At 37.7% G+C, this 18,802-nt stretch overlaps 1 protein-coding gene across 4 annotated transcripts; it reads left to right on the top strand.

Annotated features, from left to right (window-relative positions):
- Positions 1-8,693: 8,693 nt before the first annotated feature.
- On the top strand, positions 8,694-17,310 carry TAC1 (tachykinin precursor 1). Of its 4 annotated transcripts, XM_004045800.2 has the most exons (7): positions 8,694-9,050; positions 9,459-9,590; positions 10,574-10,670; positions 11,099-11,143; positions 11,677-11,700; positions 13,145-13,198; positions 16,718-17,310. In XM_004045800.2, exons 2-7 carry the CDS (start codon positions 9,468-9,470, stop codon positions 16,762-16,764), a joined length of 390 nt encoding a protein of 129 aa, XP_004045848.1. In that variant the 5' UTR covers positions 8,694-9,050; positions 9,459-9,467; the 3' UTR covers positions 16,765-17,310. The 4 variants fall into 4 exon arrangements, with proteins under 4 accessions (XP_004045848.1, XP_004045851.1, XP_004045850.1 ...); XM_004045802.4 differs by lacking the exon at positions 13,145-13,198 and having other exon boundaries at positions 8,727-9,050; XM_004045801.4 differs by lacking the exon at positions 11,099-11,143 and having other exon boundaries at positions 8,731-9,050.
- The last annotated feature ends 1,492 nt before the right edge of the window (positions 17,311-18,802 follow it).

The following is an 18,802-nucleotide window of genomic DNA, read 5'->3' as shown; positions in this document are numbered from 1 at the left end:
AAAGTTCTGGAGTCTGGGGCAACAAAACAGTGAAGAACTGGTGCACCAACTTGTTATAGATGAAATTCAACAATTTTACAAACATTTACTAGTCAGATAATATAAACCTGGCACTATTCTAGGACCCCCCCCCCATATCTGCAAAGTATGGTAAAAATTGTTAATTCAAAGAAAAATTAAAATCTGTAATCACCAACCAAACAAATAAGAGTCACGTCTAATTGATACGATACTCTTCAAAAATAGTAACCAGTGAAAGAAACAAAATGCTGGAGTGAAGCAGAGAGGATCATTACTGCCTGGCTCCACAGAGCCCCTTTCCTTCAATCCCCTCCATCACCCTCCAGAGGTTTTATTTTGAGTTGACAAAATTCTGAGAATTATCAATGATGTGACACATAGAGAAAAGAAAACTCAGTAGGCAGATCATTATTTTCTTCCTAAATGCAATGGAGACGAGTGACGCCAGGGAAGAGCACCCTAGAGCTGATTCTTTAAGAATGGAAGGAGGCTCCCAGGCCACCCAGAGATCAAATTATAATGGGGTCTCCTGCAGGAGAAGTATAGACTCTCCAACCAGGGAATTAACATGGAGCAAGGCATTGCAGGAAAATCTCAGAGGAAAGAGCAGAGACAAGTTATTCAGACTGCAGGGCATCTTGGTCAAGTCTCGTGCTCCCTCTGTCATTCCCTCAGGCTAAGAAAGTAAAGCTGAACACAAAATTCTTAGCCCTCAGACGAGGGGAAATAAATTTCAGATATTGTTGGAACACAAGTAGTCACTCCCACTCTGTCTGCCCAGAGCCATGCAAACAACATCAAGATGGAGAAAATGGCCCAGAGACTATGCAAATATATTAGATACTGTATTAGTCAGGGTTTTCCAGAGAAACAGAACCAACAGGATGTGTGTGGAGAAAGAGGGATTGATTTTAAGAAACTGGCTCACAAATTGTGGAGGCTGGCAAATCTAAAATGCACACAGCTGTCTGGCAGGCTGAAAATTCCAGCAAGAAGTTGATGTCTTCAGGTCTTAAGTCCCAAGGCAGTCTGGAAACAGAATTCCTTCATCCTCAAGGGACCTCAGTCTTTTTCTCTTAAGACCCTCAACTGATTGGATGAAGCCCACCCACATCATGGAAGGTAATGACTTTCCGCAAAGTCTACTGATTGAAATATTAATAACATCTAAAAAAAAACTTCACAAGAACATGTAGATGTATATAATCAAATAATTCAGCATCATAGCATAATCAAAGTGACATAAAAAATTAAGTATTACACACAAACATGAGGGTGCACATACACATATCCATCTAGAATAATAATCTAGAAGAAGAATAATAGTTAACATTCAATGCATGTGCTAGGTACTGTTTTTTTTTGTTGTTGTTGTTTTGAGACGAAGTTTTGCTTTTGTTGCCCAGGCTGGAGTGCAATGGCTTAATCTCGGCTCACTGCAACCTCTGTCTCCTGGGTTCAAGCGATTTTCCTGCCTCAGCCTCCTGAGTAGCTGGGATTGCAGGTGCCCACCACCATGCCCAGCTAATTTTTGTGTATTTCATAGAGACAGGGTTTCACTGAGTTGACCAAGCTGGTCTTGAACTTCTGACCTCAGGTGATCCACCTGCCTCAGCCTCCCAAAGTGTGGGGATTATAGGTGTGAGCCACCGCGCCTGGCCCTTAGGTACTGTTCTTTACGTTTCACATGTATTTACTCATTTAATCCCCATAGCAAAACTTATGAGGTAAATAATATTTATTTTTGTATTTAACAGACTAGAAAACTGAGGCAGAGAGTGCTTGAGTAACTTATCCAAGGCTACATGCTAGCAAATGGCTAAGCCAGTAAAAATTGGCAGAGTTTGCTCAAAACTCATGCGTTTTACCACTGAACTAGAAGAAAACATAACTCAGGAAATAGAATGCAATTCCCCCACTTCACTCTAAGAAGGTCTTAAGAACATTAGTTCAATAAAATAAGAGCATACTAATAGAATAATTTAAAAATTAAATGAGATGATAAAGGAAATTACCAGTCTAGAGAACAAATTTTGGACTATGCAACATGATTATGGAAATGATAACTAAATTAGAAAATGCAAGGCACAGAATTGACAAAAGTCGTTACTGGCAGAAAAGAACTGAAATAATCTGAATGAATGCAGATAAAAAAGACAAAGAAATAAAGCAAATTTGGGAGAATACTATAGACATGAAATATAATATATATTATAGTATTATATATATGAGAATCCAAAGAAAATTTTCATAATATTATTGAAGTAAAAATTCCACTTCAAGATATATTCAAAGACATTATACAATAGACTTTCTCTAAAATGAAGGATAATAATTTAATATATTAAAGAGCAAGTCCCTACTTATACAAAACAAAAACAGTTCATGATACTGCAAGAAAATTAGAGGTAGTATGCTCAATAATATTTCTTAGCTGAACTATTGAATGTCAAGGATAAAGAAAAAATTCTTCAGATATTCAAACAGAAAAGCAGGGAAAAACTGTATCACTTCGGAATTATCAATAACACTCAATTCCACAAGACAATAAAGCAATGTCCATAAAGTTCTGTGAAAATTTAATCTAAAAATATTATAATTAATCAAGATGTCATTTGAGCATAGAAACCACTAACAGACATTCACTAGCATGAAAGAACTCAGGAAATGCAATACACATTATTTCTTCTTGGAGAAGAAAAATTTTCTTGACAATGACATCCAGTCAAATAAAAGATGATTAAAAATAAATTTAAGAATGGCAAAGTGAGATTAAAAGAACTGGTAATGAACAAGGAATGTATTTAAACATAGAGTGAAAGTAGACAACTAATAAAAGTATGGTAGCAATACTGAATGTGAATGTTATAAACTTGAACAATGTAAACTAATTATGTAACTGCAACAATTGGGAAATAGGGGAAAGGGAAAGTGGGAAGAAATTTAAGAGTGCTAACATCCTCATCTTTCAAAATTAGGGAATTGATATTATATAAATATATATTTTTTAATGTTACAAATTAATACTAGCCTCTTCATGTTTATCTCTAAACCTTGCTTTTTTTAACTTTATTTAGGTTTGAGAGTACATGTGGAGGTTTGTTACATAGGTAAACACGTGTCACGGTGGTTTGTTGTACCTATTATTTCATCACCCACATATTAAGCCCTGTACCCAGTAGTTTTCTGCTCCTCTCCCTCCTCCCACCCTCCCCCCTCAAGCAGACACCAGTGTCTGTTATTTCCTTCTTTGTGTTCATAAGTTTGTATCATTTAGCTCCCTCTTATAAATGAGAACCTGCGGTATTTGGTTTTCTGTTCCTGCATTAGTTTGCTAAGGATAATGACCTCCAGCTCCATCCAGATTCCCGCAAAAGACATGATCTTGTTCTTTTCTATGGCTACATAGTATTCCATGGTGTGTATGTGCTACATTTTCTTTATCCGATCTGTCATTGATGCCCATTTAGGTTGATTCCATATCTTTGCTATTGTCAACAGTGCTGCAATGAACCTCTTGGCATATACCCAAGTGAATAAACCCTGCTTTTTTAGCACCAGTCAGTTCTTTTATGAAAAAAAATCCTGTGGTGAACAAACATTCTTCACTTTAGTTTTGTTTTTCTTCTACTGATATCAAATAAAATATAAATAACTATCTTTTGTTAAAAATACTTACTAGGGTCTTATCCTATTTTCATAACTTTTATTTGTCTATTGCTCTATCCTTCTAATTGTATAAAATGCATACAAAGTACAATGCATACGTTGTACGAAATGCATAAGATATTTTTATAAAAACAATCAGGTGACTTTTTCCCTTTAAAAATTGTAAGCAGGCTGGGCGTGGTGGCTCACATCTGTAATCCCAGCATTTTGGGAGGCCGAGGGGGGCGGATCACTTGAAGTCAGGAGTTCTAGACCAACCTGGCCAACATGGTGAAGCCCCATCTCTACTAAAAATACAAAAATTTGCCAGGCATGTTGGTGGATGCCTGTAATCCCAGCTACTCGGGAGGCTGTGGAGAATTGTTTGAACCCTGGAGGCACAGATTGCAGTGAGCTGAGATCATGCCACTGCACTCCAACCTGAAAGACAGAGCAAGACTCTGTCTCAAAAAACAATAATAATTATACATAAATAAGTAAATATTATAAGCAGTATACCAAGATGTTAACAGTGGTTCCTTTTGAGTGATGAGAAAATGGACAATAGTAATTTTTTTTTACTTTTGTCCAGGTTTTTAATTTATGTTGCAAATTTAATTTGCAACATAAAAAATGAGGTATTAATGAATTACTTGTTCACCAGTCTACTAATCATGAATTTAGCATGCATTAAACATATGTACTTTATTAATATGTATTTTTTCATAAACTTATCCTAGGAAATAAAACAGGTAATAAAGAATGCAAATATCTCAACCTCTACAATGTTCAAAGGGAAAGTGTGCAAAACGTGCATGTCTTAGTAGGATCCCTAAGATAGCAATTAATGAATGATGTGGGGAATGTGGGAAATGTATTCTTGGATATACCTTTTATCTCATTATTGTTTATTACTCAATTCTATGAAATAACCTCTATTTTATGTACTATGGCACATTTACAACATACAGCATCTGAATAAAATTATACAACTGGTTATACTGAACTAGTAGTTTAGATATTATAAAGTAGCTGTCTTGTTACCTCATAAACCATAAACCACATTAGTATCTGAGAAATTAAAAAAATTTCTAAAATGTCCCACTTCAGGTATAGAATTTTACAAGATTTAGGGGGAAATTATCACATCGTTTCTTATATTAAAATAACAACAATAGCAATATAAGGCTAAACCAAAAACCTAAAAGGAAATGGTTACTAGACATAAGAGAGCAGAGAGATAGGGACTGAAGGTACACTTCTTTCAATACATAATGTTTTTTGTTTGTTTGTTTGTTTTTGAGACAGATTCTAGCTCTGTTGCCCAGGCTGAGTGCAGTGGCATCTTGGCTCACTGCAACCTCCACCTCTCGCATTCAAGCAATTAACCTGCCTCAGCCTCCCAAGTAGCTGGGATTACAGGCGCCCGCCATCACGCCCAGCTAATTTTTGTATTTTTAGTAGACACGCGGTTTCACTGTATTGGCCAGGCTGGTCTCAAACTCATCACCTTGTGATCCACCCACCCCGGCCTCCCAAAGTGCTGGGATTACAAGCGTGAGCCACCACGCCCGGCCACATAATGTTTTTAATATTTGAGTTTAGAACCATGTATTTTACATAATTCTAAACTTACGTTTAAAAAATGATCCCTATAACTTGAGCAAAATGAGAAAATGAATCTACCTGTGTAAGAGTTGGTAGCATAACCATACAAAGAACTTGTAAAGAGACTTTATAACACAGTAATATGACCAAACATACCTGGTGTGATATGCCCTAAAGATTAAAAAAGAACAAAACTGCAAACAAAAACTCTTAATCTGTTTCCAGTAATGATATTGTTGATCAGATTGCCATCATGTATTGGGATAAAGCTAATGAATAATCATGTTGATGTCATTTGGGGTATGGAAAAAGAGATGCAAAATAGAGTAGGTTAATTAAAAACTCTATGAGATCCTGATTTGAAAAGAAAGTCGGTATACGTTCATGATTATAGATACACACACACACACAAACACACAGAGACACACACACATTGTTCTCAGCTCTGTCCGCTGAAAGGGTCTTGAAGCAATGAAGAACTCACTAACAATGTGTAAAAATAAAGCCCAGTTTATGATCTTTAATGGCCATTTTCAATTCTAAAATTAGGGCCCCTTAAAGGCAGATTTCGGGTCAGAAGCAAAACGTATATAACTTTGACCTGAAACATTTTGTCATACCAAAAACAAGAAAAAGCCATCAAAGCCTATTGGCATAAAGTCTCAGGAGTCACTTTGAAGAGTCACCTGCGGGCCAAGAATAGGTCTGAACTTCAATTAGAAGAATGCCTGCCATGGATTGAAATATAGTTGGCCCCCTGTATCCATGGGTTCTGCATCTATAGATTTAACCAAACGTAGGTCATAAATATTTAGAAAAAAATGCATCCGTGCTAAACACATACAGACTTTTTCCCTTTGTGTTATTCCCCACGCAATACAGTATAACAACTATTTACACTGCCTTTATATTATATTAAGTATCACAAGTAATCTAGAGATTATTTAAAATATATGAGACGATGTGCATAGGTTATATTCAAATACCACACCATTTTGCATCAGGGACTTGAGCATCCACAGGTTTTGATACCTACAGGAGGTCCTACAGCCAATCCCCTATGCATACTGAGAGATGACTGTAGGTCAAATGTGTTTAAATCCATGAAGTCATAATAATCCTAATTTTTTAAAGTGGGTCTTATTAAAAGGTGTTAATTTACCAATTCATTATTTTCAAAATTGGTAGAGAGACATAACCAAGCATTTATCCCATCTTTCCTATATTAATAATGCTTTAGAATAACTAGTTGCTGAGAAACATGAAAGAAACAAGTCTGCCTACCAGACAAATAATGAATGATAAAATCAACATAGCACTGTTTTGAAAATACTAATGAATTAATAGATCTAGAAAATGATAGTCAATGGCTGCTAACAACTCAAAAGGAGAAACAACCACGTTGTGCTTCCTACCAGAACAACACAACACGTGTGAAGTAGTCTCATCAAAAAAAAAAAAAGAAAAAGAAAAAGAAAAAAATGTACAGAGGATCAAACTTCTAGATACAACTACCAATTAACAGGAAATAATCAAAACAGAGAAACAAGGTAAAAGGCAATCAGCAAACTCCAGAATGCAGTACACTCTCCTGACCTGTCTTATCAATAAACTACAATAGAAAGAGAAAGAGAGAGCGAATTACAGATTCAGGGAGATTTAAGAAACATGCAATAGAAGGAATGTTCGTGTCCCTCCAAAATGCATGTGTTGAAATCGTAACCCCTAAGGTTATGGTATTAGGAAGTGGGGTCTTTGGAAGATAATTAGATCATGAGGGTGCAGCTCTTATGAATGGGATCAGTGCCCCGATAAAAGGTACCTTGAAGAGCTCTCTCATTCTTTCCTGCCATGTGAGGATATAACAAGGAGACAATATGACAGTCTGTAACCTGGAAGAGGGCCTTAAACAGAACCAGACCATGCTGACATCATGATCTCAGACTTCCAACCTTCAAAACTGTGAGAAATAAATTTCTGTTGTTTACGTCACCCAGACCATGGTACTTTCTTACAGCAGCCTGAACTAACAAAACCAATTGTAATGTATGGACTTCATTATAATTCTGATTTCAACTAGTAAACTGTGTGGGCAGGAATTAGGAGGCAATGAGAAATATTTGAATGCTAACCGGATATTTAATGTAAGGAATTATTTTATGTTGTTTTAGGTGGGATAATGGTGTGGTTATGTTTTTATTTTTTTAATTCCTACCTTTATACAGACATGCTGAAATATTTGCGGTTGAAATGATTAAATGTCTGGGATTTTTTTCAAAATAATCTCAGTGCAGAGGAAACTGGAAGGGTTGTAGATGAAACTTGGAAGCGGATGTTTCTCTCTACTTTTGGATATGCTTATAATTTTCCATATAAAAGTTCTGAAAACGGAAAATAAAATGCTCACATTATGAGGCTAAGGCCAAAAGAAATCAGAGATGCATGAGAATTTCCAAATTCAGGATTATTTAAGAACAACATAGAGAAAAAAAAACTTCTGGTTTGAGTTGCAAAAATTTATTTCTTTTATGCAATATACTAAAAAATCATAATTAATTGAAAAATATAATACTTCATATGTAAAGGGGAGAAAACTACTCCACCAAATATGTCACATCTTTTAATTCATTTAGACATCAAAGAAATGTGTCTGCCAGGCAACCAAGGGCTCTTGGAAAGGTGTGGTTTCTGTACAAATGCTATTTGTCTAATATTTTGTGCTGTTAATGACTGTCCCACTAGCATCTTCACTACACTTACTTTCATAGAAAGGAGAAACATATGATTTATAGAGCCCTTTAGTGACAAGGGTGAGGATCCTACACACTATGTTGCTGGTTTCCTAGTCTTCAGCAAGAAAGTGTAGGAGAGAAGCAAAAAACGTCCTGTTCAACCCCTGCTCCTGGATGTGGCAAGGAAGAGGAGTTACCCGGCTTGAAACAAAAGAAATCCTAAGTCTGACACACAATGTCATGTTTAAATTCCCCTTTCTCCAAAATGTAAAATAAATCTGCTTCCATCTTCTAAAATACTATGGGACTAAACATCCTTTTGTTATGCTAAGGAAAAGCCAGTATTCGCGTTGATTTAGAAGAGGCATGTTCTGGTTATAGAAAGATGCTGTGTCTCAGAAACACTTAAATACTATTAAGCTAGAAACAGAGGGGAAAATAATGCTTCCCCGCATCTCCCCTCAAGTGTAGTCCTCTTTTTTTAGCCTGATTTCCGACGAAATGTCTGAATGCCTACAGTTATTTGGCCATCCTCAAAAGTGCAACTTATCCTGACGTCTCGGGGGACGGAAAAGTTACCGAAGTCCAAGGAATGAGTCACTTTGCTCAAATTTGATGAGTAATATCAGGTGTCATGAAACCCAGTTTCGAAGGAGAGGGGAGGGGGCGTCAGATCTGCAGACGGAAGCAGGCCGCTCCGGATTGGATGGCGAGACCTCGATTTTCCTAAAATTGCGTCATTTAGAACCCAATTGGGTCCAGATGTTATGGGCATCGACGAGTTACCGTCTCGGAAACTCTCAATCACGCAAGCGAAAGGAGAGGAGGCGGCTAATTAAATATTGAGCAGAAAGTCGCGTGGGGAGAATGTCACGTGGGTCTGGAGGCTCAAGGAGGCTGGGATAAATACCGCAAGGCACTGAGCAGGCGAAAGAGCGCGCTCGGACCTCCTTCCCGGCCGCAGCCACCGAGAGTGCGGAGCGACCAGCGTGCGCTCGGAGGAACCAGAGAAACTCAGCACCCGCGGGACTGTCCGTCGCAGTAAGTGCCCGCGCGGTGCTGGCCGCGGCTGCCCCGGTCACCCCGCCCCGCATCTGTCCGAAGTGGCCGCGCTGGGTGCGCCGCTGCGGCGAGGGACAGTGGGGAGACTGGCTTCCCAAACGCCAACGCCCCTCTTTGTCTTCCACCTGCAGAGTTTCCTGGTTTGAAGGTGTGGGTTGGTGGGTTAGGGGGCTGGGGGAGTTGGGATTCAGGGAGAAGAGGGTTGGAGAATCTTTGGGACGCGATTCTCTCGCCTAACGGGTACAGGTGAGACTTTAGTCCTTATGTTTTTGATCTTTGTTCATCCGTTGTGGGGCAGAAAATTCTGTTGCTTTAACTCTTGGATAACCACCCCTAATAGATACATTATTTCTCTCTTTGGTGTCTTCTCCCCCTACCCCTTCCCAGAAATCCAACATGAAAATCCTCGTGGCCTTGGCAGTCTTTTTTCTTGTCTCCACTCAGCTGTTTGCAGAAGAAATAGGAGCCAATGATGATCTGAATTACTGGTCCGACTGGTCCGACAGCGACCAGATCAAGGTGAGGCCCCTTACCAGGACGGCCCGCACCCTTCTTCCTGGGCTCGGGAGCTGTCACGTTCCCACGCAACAGCACCCTAGTTAACGTGGCGGGCACCGCCACCGCGGAAGGAGGCAGCGGTTGCATGCGAGAGGATGGAAAGGGGCATATTTCCCGGGTTCCCCACGGGATTTTGTGCCCACGATTCAAGTTTCTTCCCGAGGGCTGCACCGTCCGGCCCAGGAACTCCCTGCAGTAGGGATGCCCTCCCGGATGAGCCCGAGATCCTCACAAGGCGGGAAATCTCGTAAGATTTCATCCCCCAGGACCTGGGATTTCGGGGGCTCCGGTCCAGCTGCACTGCCCTAGCGTCTGGGCACCGGCAGAGGAGGGCGCCTTGGTCGCGGGCAGCAGCGGGCACACGCGCGAGCTGCAGGGGGATTGGAGGGCCGGAGGCTGGAGGGAAGTTAATTTCCTGCCTTCACGTTTGTTTTGCGGACCTGAGGATGTAGCTTGAAGTTTCCCTTTAGAAACTCGTAGGCTACAGGCGCTGGGGAGCGCGCCTCGGAAAAACGGTGAAAGCCGTCTGTAAAGCGTTGTCATCCTTCCCCACCGGAGCCCCAGCCCCAGATCCCACACACCTGTGTGCATTTAGGGCGTTGAGGACTCTACAAAGCCGGCACCGAGACAAGACAAAGTCGGGTGGCGGCGCAGCAGATGAGGGAAGGTCCCCGGGCTGGGAGGAAAGAGCGGAAAGCGCTCGAAGCTTGAAGACGCCGAGCCAGCTGCTAACTCGCCCTGGCAGGCTTGCGGGGGGCGGGACGCGAGTTCGGCGGGGAGGGGCGCAGAGAGGCAGCGCCTCGGGAGGGACCCCGCTCAGCCCGAGCGTGGGGAAGGCTGCCTCCCCACGCCTCGGGGCCGGAGTACAGCGGGAAGGGCTCGGGTTGCTGGGTGCCTCGCTCTGGTTGCCTTACACGCCCTTCGTTCGTGCTTTTGTCCCCCAGGAGGAACTGCCGGAGCCCTTTGAGCATCTTCTGCAGAGAATCGCCCGGAGACCCAAGCCTCAGCAGTTCTTTGGATTAATGGGCAAACGGGATGCTGGTGAGATAGGCGACCGTCCCTAGGTGTCTTGGGCAGCCCACCCTGTCTGCTCACTCCTTCCTGGAGTACCCCAGGGTCTCTCGCTCTGAATAGAGATTTCCACTCCAAGAGGGGTGTAATTCCCCAGGCGCGACATTGGCCCACACCGCACTAAGGCACGCACGGGCCCGCGGGGGGAGGGAAAGATCTGGTTCGCATGCCTCACTGTATTCGAGTGAAGCGCTCCCTTGACTAAAGATCCAAGCTGACAAAGGGAAGGCACGGGCCTCCAGGGGTAGTACTGCGGATGATCCAAGTGCATGTGGAAGAGGATTTTATAGCATTCCCTGAGGTGAGAGTAGATTTGTCTTGGGATAGAAATATCGTTTCCTTGAATTCATCGCACGGTCAGTGGAACATGTGGTTAATGACAATTCGTCTCTTGTCAGATTCCTCAATTGAAAAACAAGTGGCCCTGTTAAAGGCTCTTTATGGTAAACATTCCTATAAATCTTTATTTTACTATTGTGAAAGCACATGTAGGAAAGTGAAATAAAATCTTTTATGGGCTGAAATACAAGATCTGGGTCATGCCTGTTTAATAAAGAGATGGATTTGCGCACTCTCTCTCGGTTTCTCTCTCTCTCTGTCACTCTCTCTGTCTCTCTCTCTCTCTGTCACTCTCTCTGTCTCTCCCTCTCTCTTTCTCTCTCTCTCTCAGTGGGTGGCCAGCCTTGAATGTGGGATGTGTTACAGTCTTATAGTTAATAAGAGGCCTCAGAAGTCTCATAGTCCTAGGTTTGAATCCCATAGAAGGCACTTAATAAAAATTCCATTTGTTTGTTTAAATATTTAGTTTTTATGATTAATAATTTGTTTAGCATTTATGGTTCTGCTTTATTCCTCAGGATAATATATAGATAGAAAATGTTACATATTTTGAGAATCAAATTATTTTATAAAAGATATAATGTAGCATCTTTAAAAACAAATCTATATGTGTTTGCTGATTTTATCTTTCTTCTAGGACATGGCCAGATCTCTCACAAAAGTAAGTTCAAAATTATTTTGACATTTATCAAATTTAAATGTAAAATTATATTGAATTTCACTTTATTTATCTTACCTTATTTTCTGTCATGACTCTAGGGCTTAATATGTTTAATGAAGACAATATAAGAATGGGGGAGATTCATATTACATCCAGAATATGGTTGTTTAGACATATTGTACTTAGCAAAGAGATGCATTATATTAAAAAAGAAAAAAATGTCTTTTAAGTCCCTTCAATTGTTAGTTTTAGATAAGAATTTCAATCCTAGGATTAGAAATCTACCATACATATTTCTTCCCACCCACCCACCCCCTAAGCTTACTTTCACTGTAAACAAACAAACAAACACGAAACCCCCACAAGCATTTATAGGCATCTCCTAACTCATTTTAGTATGCTTGGTCCAATAATGATGTCATTTATTAGGGTCATCCAGCAGCCAATTAAATGGAATGAGTGAGTGAATATGAGTAGAGAATCCATACTAAAAATGAAGATGGGTAGAGATGCAGTTTTTTAATCCCCTAATTGAATGGGAAAACTCGATCAGTAAAACATTTCTTAGGGCAGCAAAGATGGCAAAATTGTGGTATGTGAAGGTCATTAAATTTGTTTCTCAGTTAATGGAACCGGAGTTGACAAGAAGTGGAAAGGGTCTATCTTCATCGTATTGTCCACTCACGTATTGTACCCTGTCGTGGATTTGGTTCATTGGGTGGCAGAGCAGGCCACATTAACGTAGCAGCTGTATTCTCAACTATTAAAATAAAAACTAAGAGAAATTCTCTCACTAGCATTAAAATAGCAACCTTTCCAAAGAGTTCATCTTTGAAAAATAAATAAATAGTATTCATATTTACTTTCTAAGGATTTGACTTTGAAGAGAATTATATATAAAAATTCTATGTAATAAAAAATGTACTCTGTTCATGTGAAAACTAATAAACTTTCCTGAAAGGAGTATCTTTTAATATCCAATAAAATAAAAACAGTGACCTTTTAGAAGATTATAATCATCAAGGAAAGGAATCTGGTTTAATTAAGGTCTACTTGCTGAGAAGTACAACTTATTAATAACACAAGGAATTATGCTTGGATATTTCACACAAATGTGAAATTGACTTCTAAAAAAATCAAACCTAGCTCAAATAACAATATTTTATATAAAATATTTTAGACCCTTACATAACAGATAAAATATATGAATAAAGAGTGCTTGCTAATATTAAATATAGAATTAAGAAAAGTGGTTTCATTGTATTGTTTTAGTGTAATTTATGAAACTTTTAAGGAATCTTTATTTCTTCAGTCTCACCAAAACTTGAAGTAGATAGATATTTATTATACAGACATATATTCAGAAGCTTGCTTTGTTCTAGTTATAATAGTTTGTTTCCTCAAAGATATACATATTAAAATACCCCTAAATGTATTTTTCCAGGACATAAAACAGATTCCTTTGTTGGACTAATGGGCAAAAGAGCTTTAAATTCTGGTATGTATGAAATTATGACTGAAAATAGACAGTATCTCAAATCTATTTCTATTTTTTTCTAAGACATAGTTTTAAAATATTAAAAAGGAGTAGTAGATATAAAAATGAGTATTATGGTGGAAAAATTTAATTGTTGTACTTGTAACCACAAATGGATTTATAGCTGGTTAAGCTAATATTACCACAGTATCTGTCTATTTCTCTCCAATCACCATTCTTACCAGTGTCTGCCCCATTTAATCATTACCAACCTGAATCTTTGGGTTAGTGCTATATTCTTTCCTGTAGATCTGTTAAATAAGCCTTGTTTAACCTTACTGAACTAAGGGGGAGTGGGGAGTGCAGGGAAGAATGAGGGTGATTTTCACTTGTTATCAAAGTAATTTGAAAGTTTTACAAGACATTACATTTGGCGATCTTCCAACACAAAAATAAATTCACAAAACAAATTCTTCATGCAAATTAATCACTTTTTATGAAGTTCTAGAAATTCAAAATCTAAACATCCTGATGGATGTTGGAGAGGACAAAAGTGATATGGTTTATTCCAGTACTTTCAAAAAGGAACACAATTAAATATCCTTGAGTGTTATAAATTGGTTCTGGCTATAAACTCCTTAGAGAGAAAGGATGCCACAATTTTCATTTTAATTCTGAACAACTTTTTCATATGATATAAAGGCTGCAGGTTTCCTTCTCTTCAGTTTCCATCTTCTTTGTAAATACCACGTATATATATCTGAAAACCATTATTAGTTAACTCATTCATCACGCTGATTTCAAGGTAAATAACCCCTAGATCATTTTAATAGAAGCTCACTTTTTGTTAAGACCTTATAGCTCTTACCTCTAGGGCTTGTTGGAAAAGCTATTCAAATTCTATTTTGCCTTCAGTGAAAATAGAATTAAAATACTAAATATGTTATTAATTAGAAAGTAATCAGCAGCTGTCTTACCCATTTAGAATATTTCCAGTTTCTAGACAATCTATAAGATGTGCTGGCTTAATCCTTAATTATCTGGATCCTAGGAAAAATAATTATCCTAGTGTTTTTTAATGGAGATTTTTTTCTTTATTGTGAAATGTAAGACTTGGGTACATTAAATAAAACCACTTTCTGTGGGGCAAAAATCAAAACCCGCAATAGAAAAAAAAAAGTTAACACAATCTGGGCTACAGCAGAAGCCAGAGAATATATTCATATAATTGAAAAGTTCTAAGTGTTTCATAATTGACCTTTTGATACAAAATTTCCAGTAAATCTGGAATTTGAAGTTCTTGGTGTTGAAGTCCACAGGACAAGCTATCCTAGTGTTCTTATTGGGTCCCTACTTTCTATTTAGACACTACCTTTGCATCTTCTCACCAGGCATTTTGGGCTGCTGAAGTGTAAAAGTGTAAGAAATTATCAATGTGCCTTAATGAAAAACTTGTAATTGTTTTATTAATATGTATTATCTTCCCACTTTTGGAAATGAAGTATAAATTTAAACCACAATGGCTTTTATTTGTATCAATACATACTAGTCCTCACTTAATTGTAGTTTTCTTGATAATCATATTAGTCACCAACTTTCCATTTCCAGAATTGATATAGGTTTTAGAACATGCTTAACTTTACAAATGTAGATATTGTACAAGTTAGAACAGATTAAATACAATTAGGTGTACTTAAAATAATAACATAAGTAGTGATAAAAAGAATCACTGTAATGAATCAGGATCAATTTATAACTAAATCTTTGTTCCTCCATTTTAGTTAAGGAAATATAAATAGGTGAAATATGGGCAAAAATGTGATATGATCCACAGTCAATCAGGGATCTTTTTATGTACCTCATTGAGGCAAGGTTATCATAGCCTTAATCTACAGCCCTCTGATTTTTACCCACTCATGGTCAGGGACCCCTTTGACAATCTGATAAATCTAGATAGATGCCCTTTCCCAGAGAAACCCTCATCAGCTCATACACTCAAAAATTTATATCAGGCTTCAGAGGGTTCAAAGACCAGGTAAGAAACTCTGCTTCCATGTAAGAGGACATTATGTTCCAGCTAAATCACTGTCTGTCTTTAGTTGGTTTACATTAGCTTTCATCTAATTTCTCTGAGGAATAGAGTCATGTTACCTAAAGCTTGTCAGAGACTGAACTTGGGCTATTCATCCTGTTCCTAATATAATCAAACCAGAATGAGAAATAAACTGTTTCCTTCCCTCACGCCTGTCCAGTGTTGGCTCAGACTGTTCTGCCTCACAAGCGCACACTTAATTGATGTAAAATATGCAGCTTATTGTTAACCGCACTTAAAGGATAGTTGAGTGTTTAAGACCAGTATTAAAAGACGGAAGTGATAATACTGGTGCCTTTACCTGCCTTCTCTGTCAGCAAATCTTCTCACTGAGGAAACTGTTTAGAGTAGCACTTATTATTCCTACAGATCCTTCACAGATCTTTCTACTCTTTCTGTTTACATTCAGTATTTTATACAGGCCATACTGAATTTCAAAAAGCATAGTAGTTCCACTATACCATACGTCTAAGTCTATAAGGTATTCGTTAAGGATGAAAAATATCCCAAAATACTTTTATTGCAACAGTCTGATTTTTACCCCTTTGTGGTTACAGATCCCTTTGAAATTATATATAATATAATATAATATACAATTTTGGCATTTTTTTGTCCAGATTATCAATGTATTCAAATTACTTGCTAGCTATATGTTAAATACCTTTGGAAGCAATAATTAATCCTTCACAGGCCATTAAGGTGCTAGTGAAAAGTTAAACAGTATGGTATTTAGATGGCTCAACTGATTTACCTATGGTAAATGGGCTGTTTTTAGTCTTGAGGGCAGTCCATCACTGGGAGGTATCCACAAGGTAGGAAGAGACCCCTACACAATTAGATGCCCCTTGAGCAAAGATCAGCAAACTTTTCCTGAAAAGAAACAGACTATAAATATTTTAGGCTTTGTGAGCCATGTAATCTCTGTTGCAACTACCCAAATCTGTTATTTTAGGCCAAAGCAGCCATAGACAATATGTAAATGAATGAGTGTGTCTGTATTCCTATAAACCTATTTACAAGAACAAATGGTATTCTAGATTTGGCCCATGGTCTCTGCTAGAATAAAAGTCCCACATTTGGTTTTTATCCTACTAGTATTCCTGGTTATTTTAGGCATTGTCCTTTCTATAATTCACTATGGGTATCTGCCACTGCTTGAGAAAGCTGCTGAGAATCAACACTGCAATATATTGTGGAAATATGCTTTGGGGGCACCAAGTATATGATGAATGATGAATGAAACCGAGTTCTGTGGTTAGATCATTTCCAGTCAGGATAGAGACTGAGGCAGGATTGGAAGATGTGCAGATAACGTTCTTAGAAATACTTCTGTAGAGGGAAAATGTCATTATGAGTTTAAAATAAATTACTATATGCCCTGAACTTTAGTTGTGTAACTCCCTCAGTGAATTCACTTAAAAAACACTTTATCTCTTCTTTGTTTTCAGTGGCTTATGAAAGGAGTGCAATGCAGAATTATGAAAGAAGACGTTAATAAACTACCTAACATTATTTATTCAGCTTCATTTGTGTCAATGGGCAATGAAAGGTAAATTAAGACATGCACTATGAGGAATAATTATTTAATAACAATTGTTTGGGGTTGAAAATTCAAAAAGTGTTTATTTTTCATATTGTGCCAATATGTATTGTAAACATGTGTTTTAATTCCAATATGATGACTCCCTTAAAATAGAAATAAGTGGTTATTTCTCAACAAAGTACAGTGTTAAATGAAATTGTAAAACCTGTCAATCATAGTCCCTAAAGAAAAAAAATCATTGCTTTGAAGCAGTCATGTCAGCTACTGCGGAAAAGGAAGGAAACTTCTGACAGTCTTGTGCTTTTCCTATTTGTTTTCATGGTGAAAATGTACTGAGATTTTGGTACTACACTATATTTGTATCTCTGAAGCATGTTTCATGTTTTGTGACTATATAGAGATGTTTTTAAAAGTTTCAATGTGATTCTAATGTCTTCATTTCATTGTATGATGTGTTGTGATAGCTAACATTTTAAATAAAAGAAAAAATATCTTGAAGATTTTTGTCACATGTCTTTTATTAACATTTATGTCCAATTAGCAATCTTTAATAGGTGAAATAGGTTCAAAGCGGTTTTGTCTAAAATGCAGTTTCTCTCTCTGTCATGCACTTTTTTTGCTAAATCGTCATGAGAGCATTTATGAAGAACACAATTGCATTTTGCATTCCAAAGAGTAAAGGCTAAGTTCTGGTTTTATATGCTTTTAATTCCTTTTTACAAATAGGATAATAATCTATTTCAAAGATATATTTCACTGATTATTTTCTTGTTGAGTAAAACATCAGCTCACTACCATTTCAGCCCTGCTCAGAGCCCAGGTATAAATGCATCAGTGCCTGAGTCTCACTAGAATTAAGATAGCAAATCGAATTCTCACAAAGATTGTCGGAAGATGACACAGAAAGATGAGGTGTTGATAGTAGGGCAACACCCTCACAGCAAAAATAAGAACTCCTTTCCAGCATTTCTAAGAAGTGCCTATGAATTGCTAACACCTATAACACTCTCTCTGTCTGATAGAAGCACATGCGTCAGGAATAAATACCAAGCATTGAGAGGGAGGCTTGTGCATTTTGATTGATAAGTGTCCTTGGAATCATTTTCTGATTGCATAGAGCATGTGAAGTATTGACCAGTGGTGAAACAATGCAGACAAGCACTGTTAGTGAAGTAAAAAAAATGAATTTAGCCTGGACTGGTGACTGTTGGTGAGCAATAAAACCATTTGTAGGAGAGAAGAGCTAAAGCATATTTTAACATTTATATTTTCAATTAAACGTTTTTTAAAAAACTCCAACTCATATTCCTTAGTACACAATACATCTAAATATGAAAAATTATATAATGGTAAGCAAAATGGAGAAAACCAGAGTCATCCCCTAGAGCCCCACTCCCCAACAGCAATGTTTAACATTCCATTGAATAATAATTATAATAAATAATCATTAGCTAAAATTATATATGTACTTAATCACTCAATGACAAAAATAATGGTCATTATTATCATTTTACAGATGGGGTTATGAAGCTTAACAAAATGCTGGGGTCAGAGATTATAATAGGAGTCAGGATTGGAAATAAACTGAGGGGGAAATAGAGCAAATATCTAACAATGAAATTGATTAAGCAAACGTACTAAAACAACAGAATATTATACAGTCATTTAAAGCAGCATCATGGTGTATTTAATAATGTGGAACACATATGGTATGTTGTTAGACATAAAGCAGTATTTGTTATATATATATTTACATATGTATTTACATATATATATATAGTTTTTCTGCATAGCTGTTGTAACAAGAGGAACAATTTTAGTGGATAAGCACATGGGACTCAATGTCATACTACTCAGGTTTGAATCTTGGCTCTATCACATTATGAATGGCCTTGTAAAGATGGGTGAGTCCCTTAACTTTTCTTTGCCTTATTTTCCTCATCAGTAAAATTAGAATAACACTAGTACTCACTACATGGCATTCAGCTGA

This window comes from Gorilla gorilla, chromosome 6 (genome assembly GCF_029281585.2).
Source record: "Gorilla gorilla gorilla isolate KB3781 chromosome 6, NHGRI_mGorGor1-v2.1_pri, whole genome shotgun sequence".
Lineage (NCBI taxonomy): Eukaryota > Metazoa > Chordata > Mammalia > Primates > Hominidae > Gorilla > Gorilla gorilla.
The sequence above is the reverse complement of the archived record's forward strand: the minus strand, read 5'-3'. Positions and strand labels throughout refer to the sequence as shown.

Bases quoted from the DNA above. Each gene is read 5' to 3' on its own strand.
- TAC1 (XM_004045800.2), top strand. From the start codon at position 9,468: ATGAAAATCCTCGTGGCCTTGGCAGTCTTTTTTCTTGTCTCCACTCAG. The intron at 10,671-11,098 runs GTGAGATAGGCG...GTCTCTTGTCAG, and splicing joins AATGGGCAAACGGGATGCTG to ATTCCTCAATTGAAAAACAA. The intron at 13,199-16,717 runs GTATGTATGAAA...CTTTGTTTTCAG, and splicing joins CAAAAGAGCTTTAAATTCTG to TGGCTTATGAAAGGAGTGCA.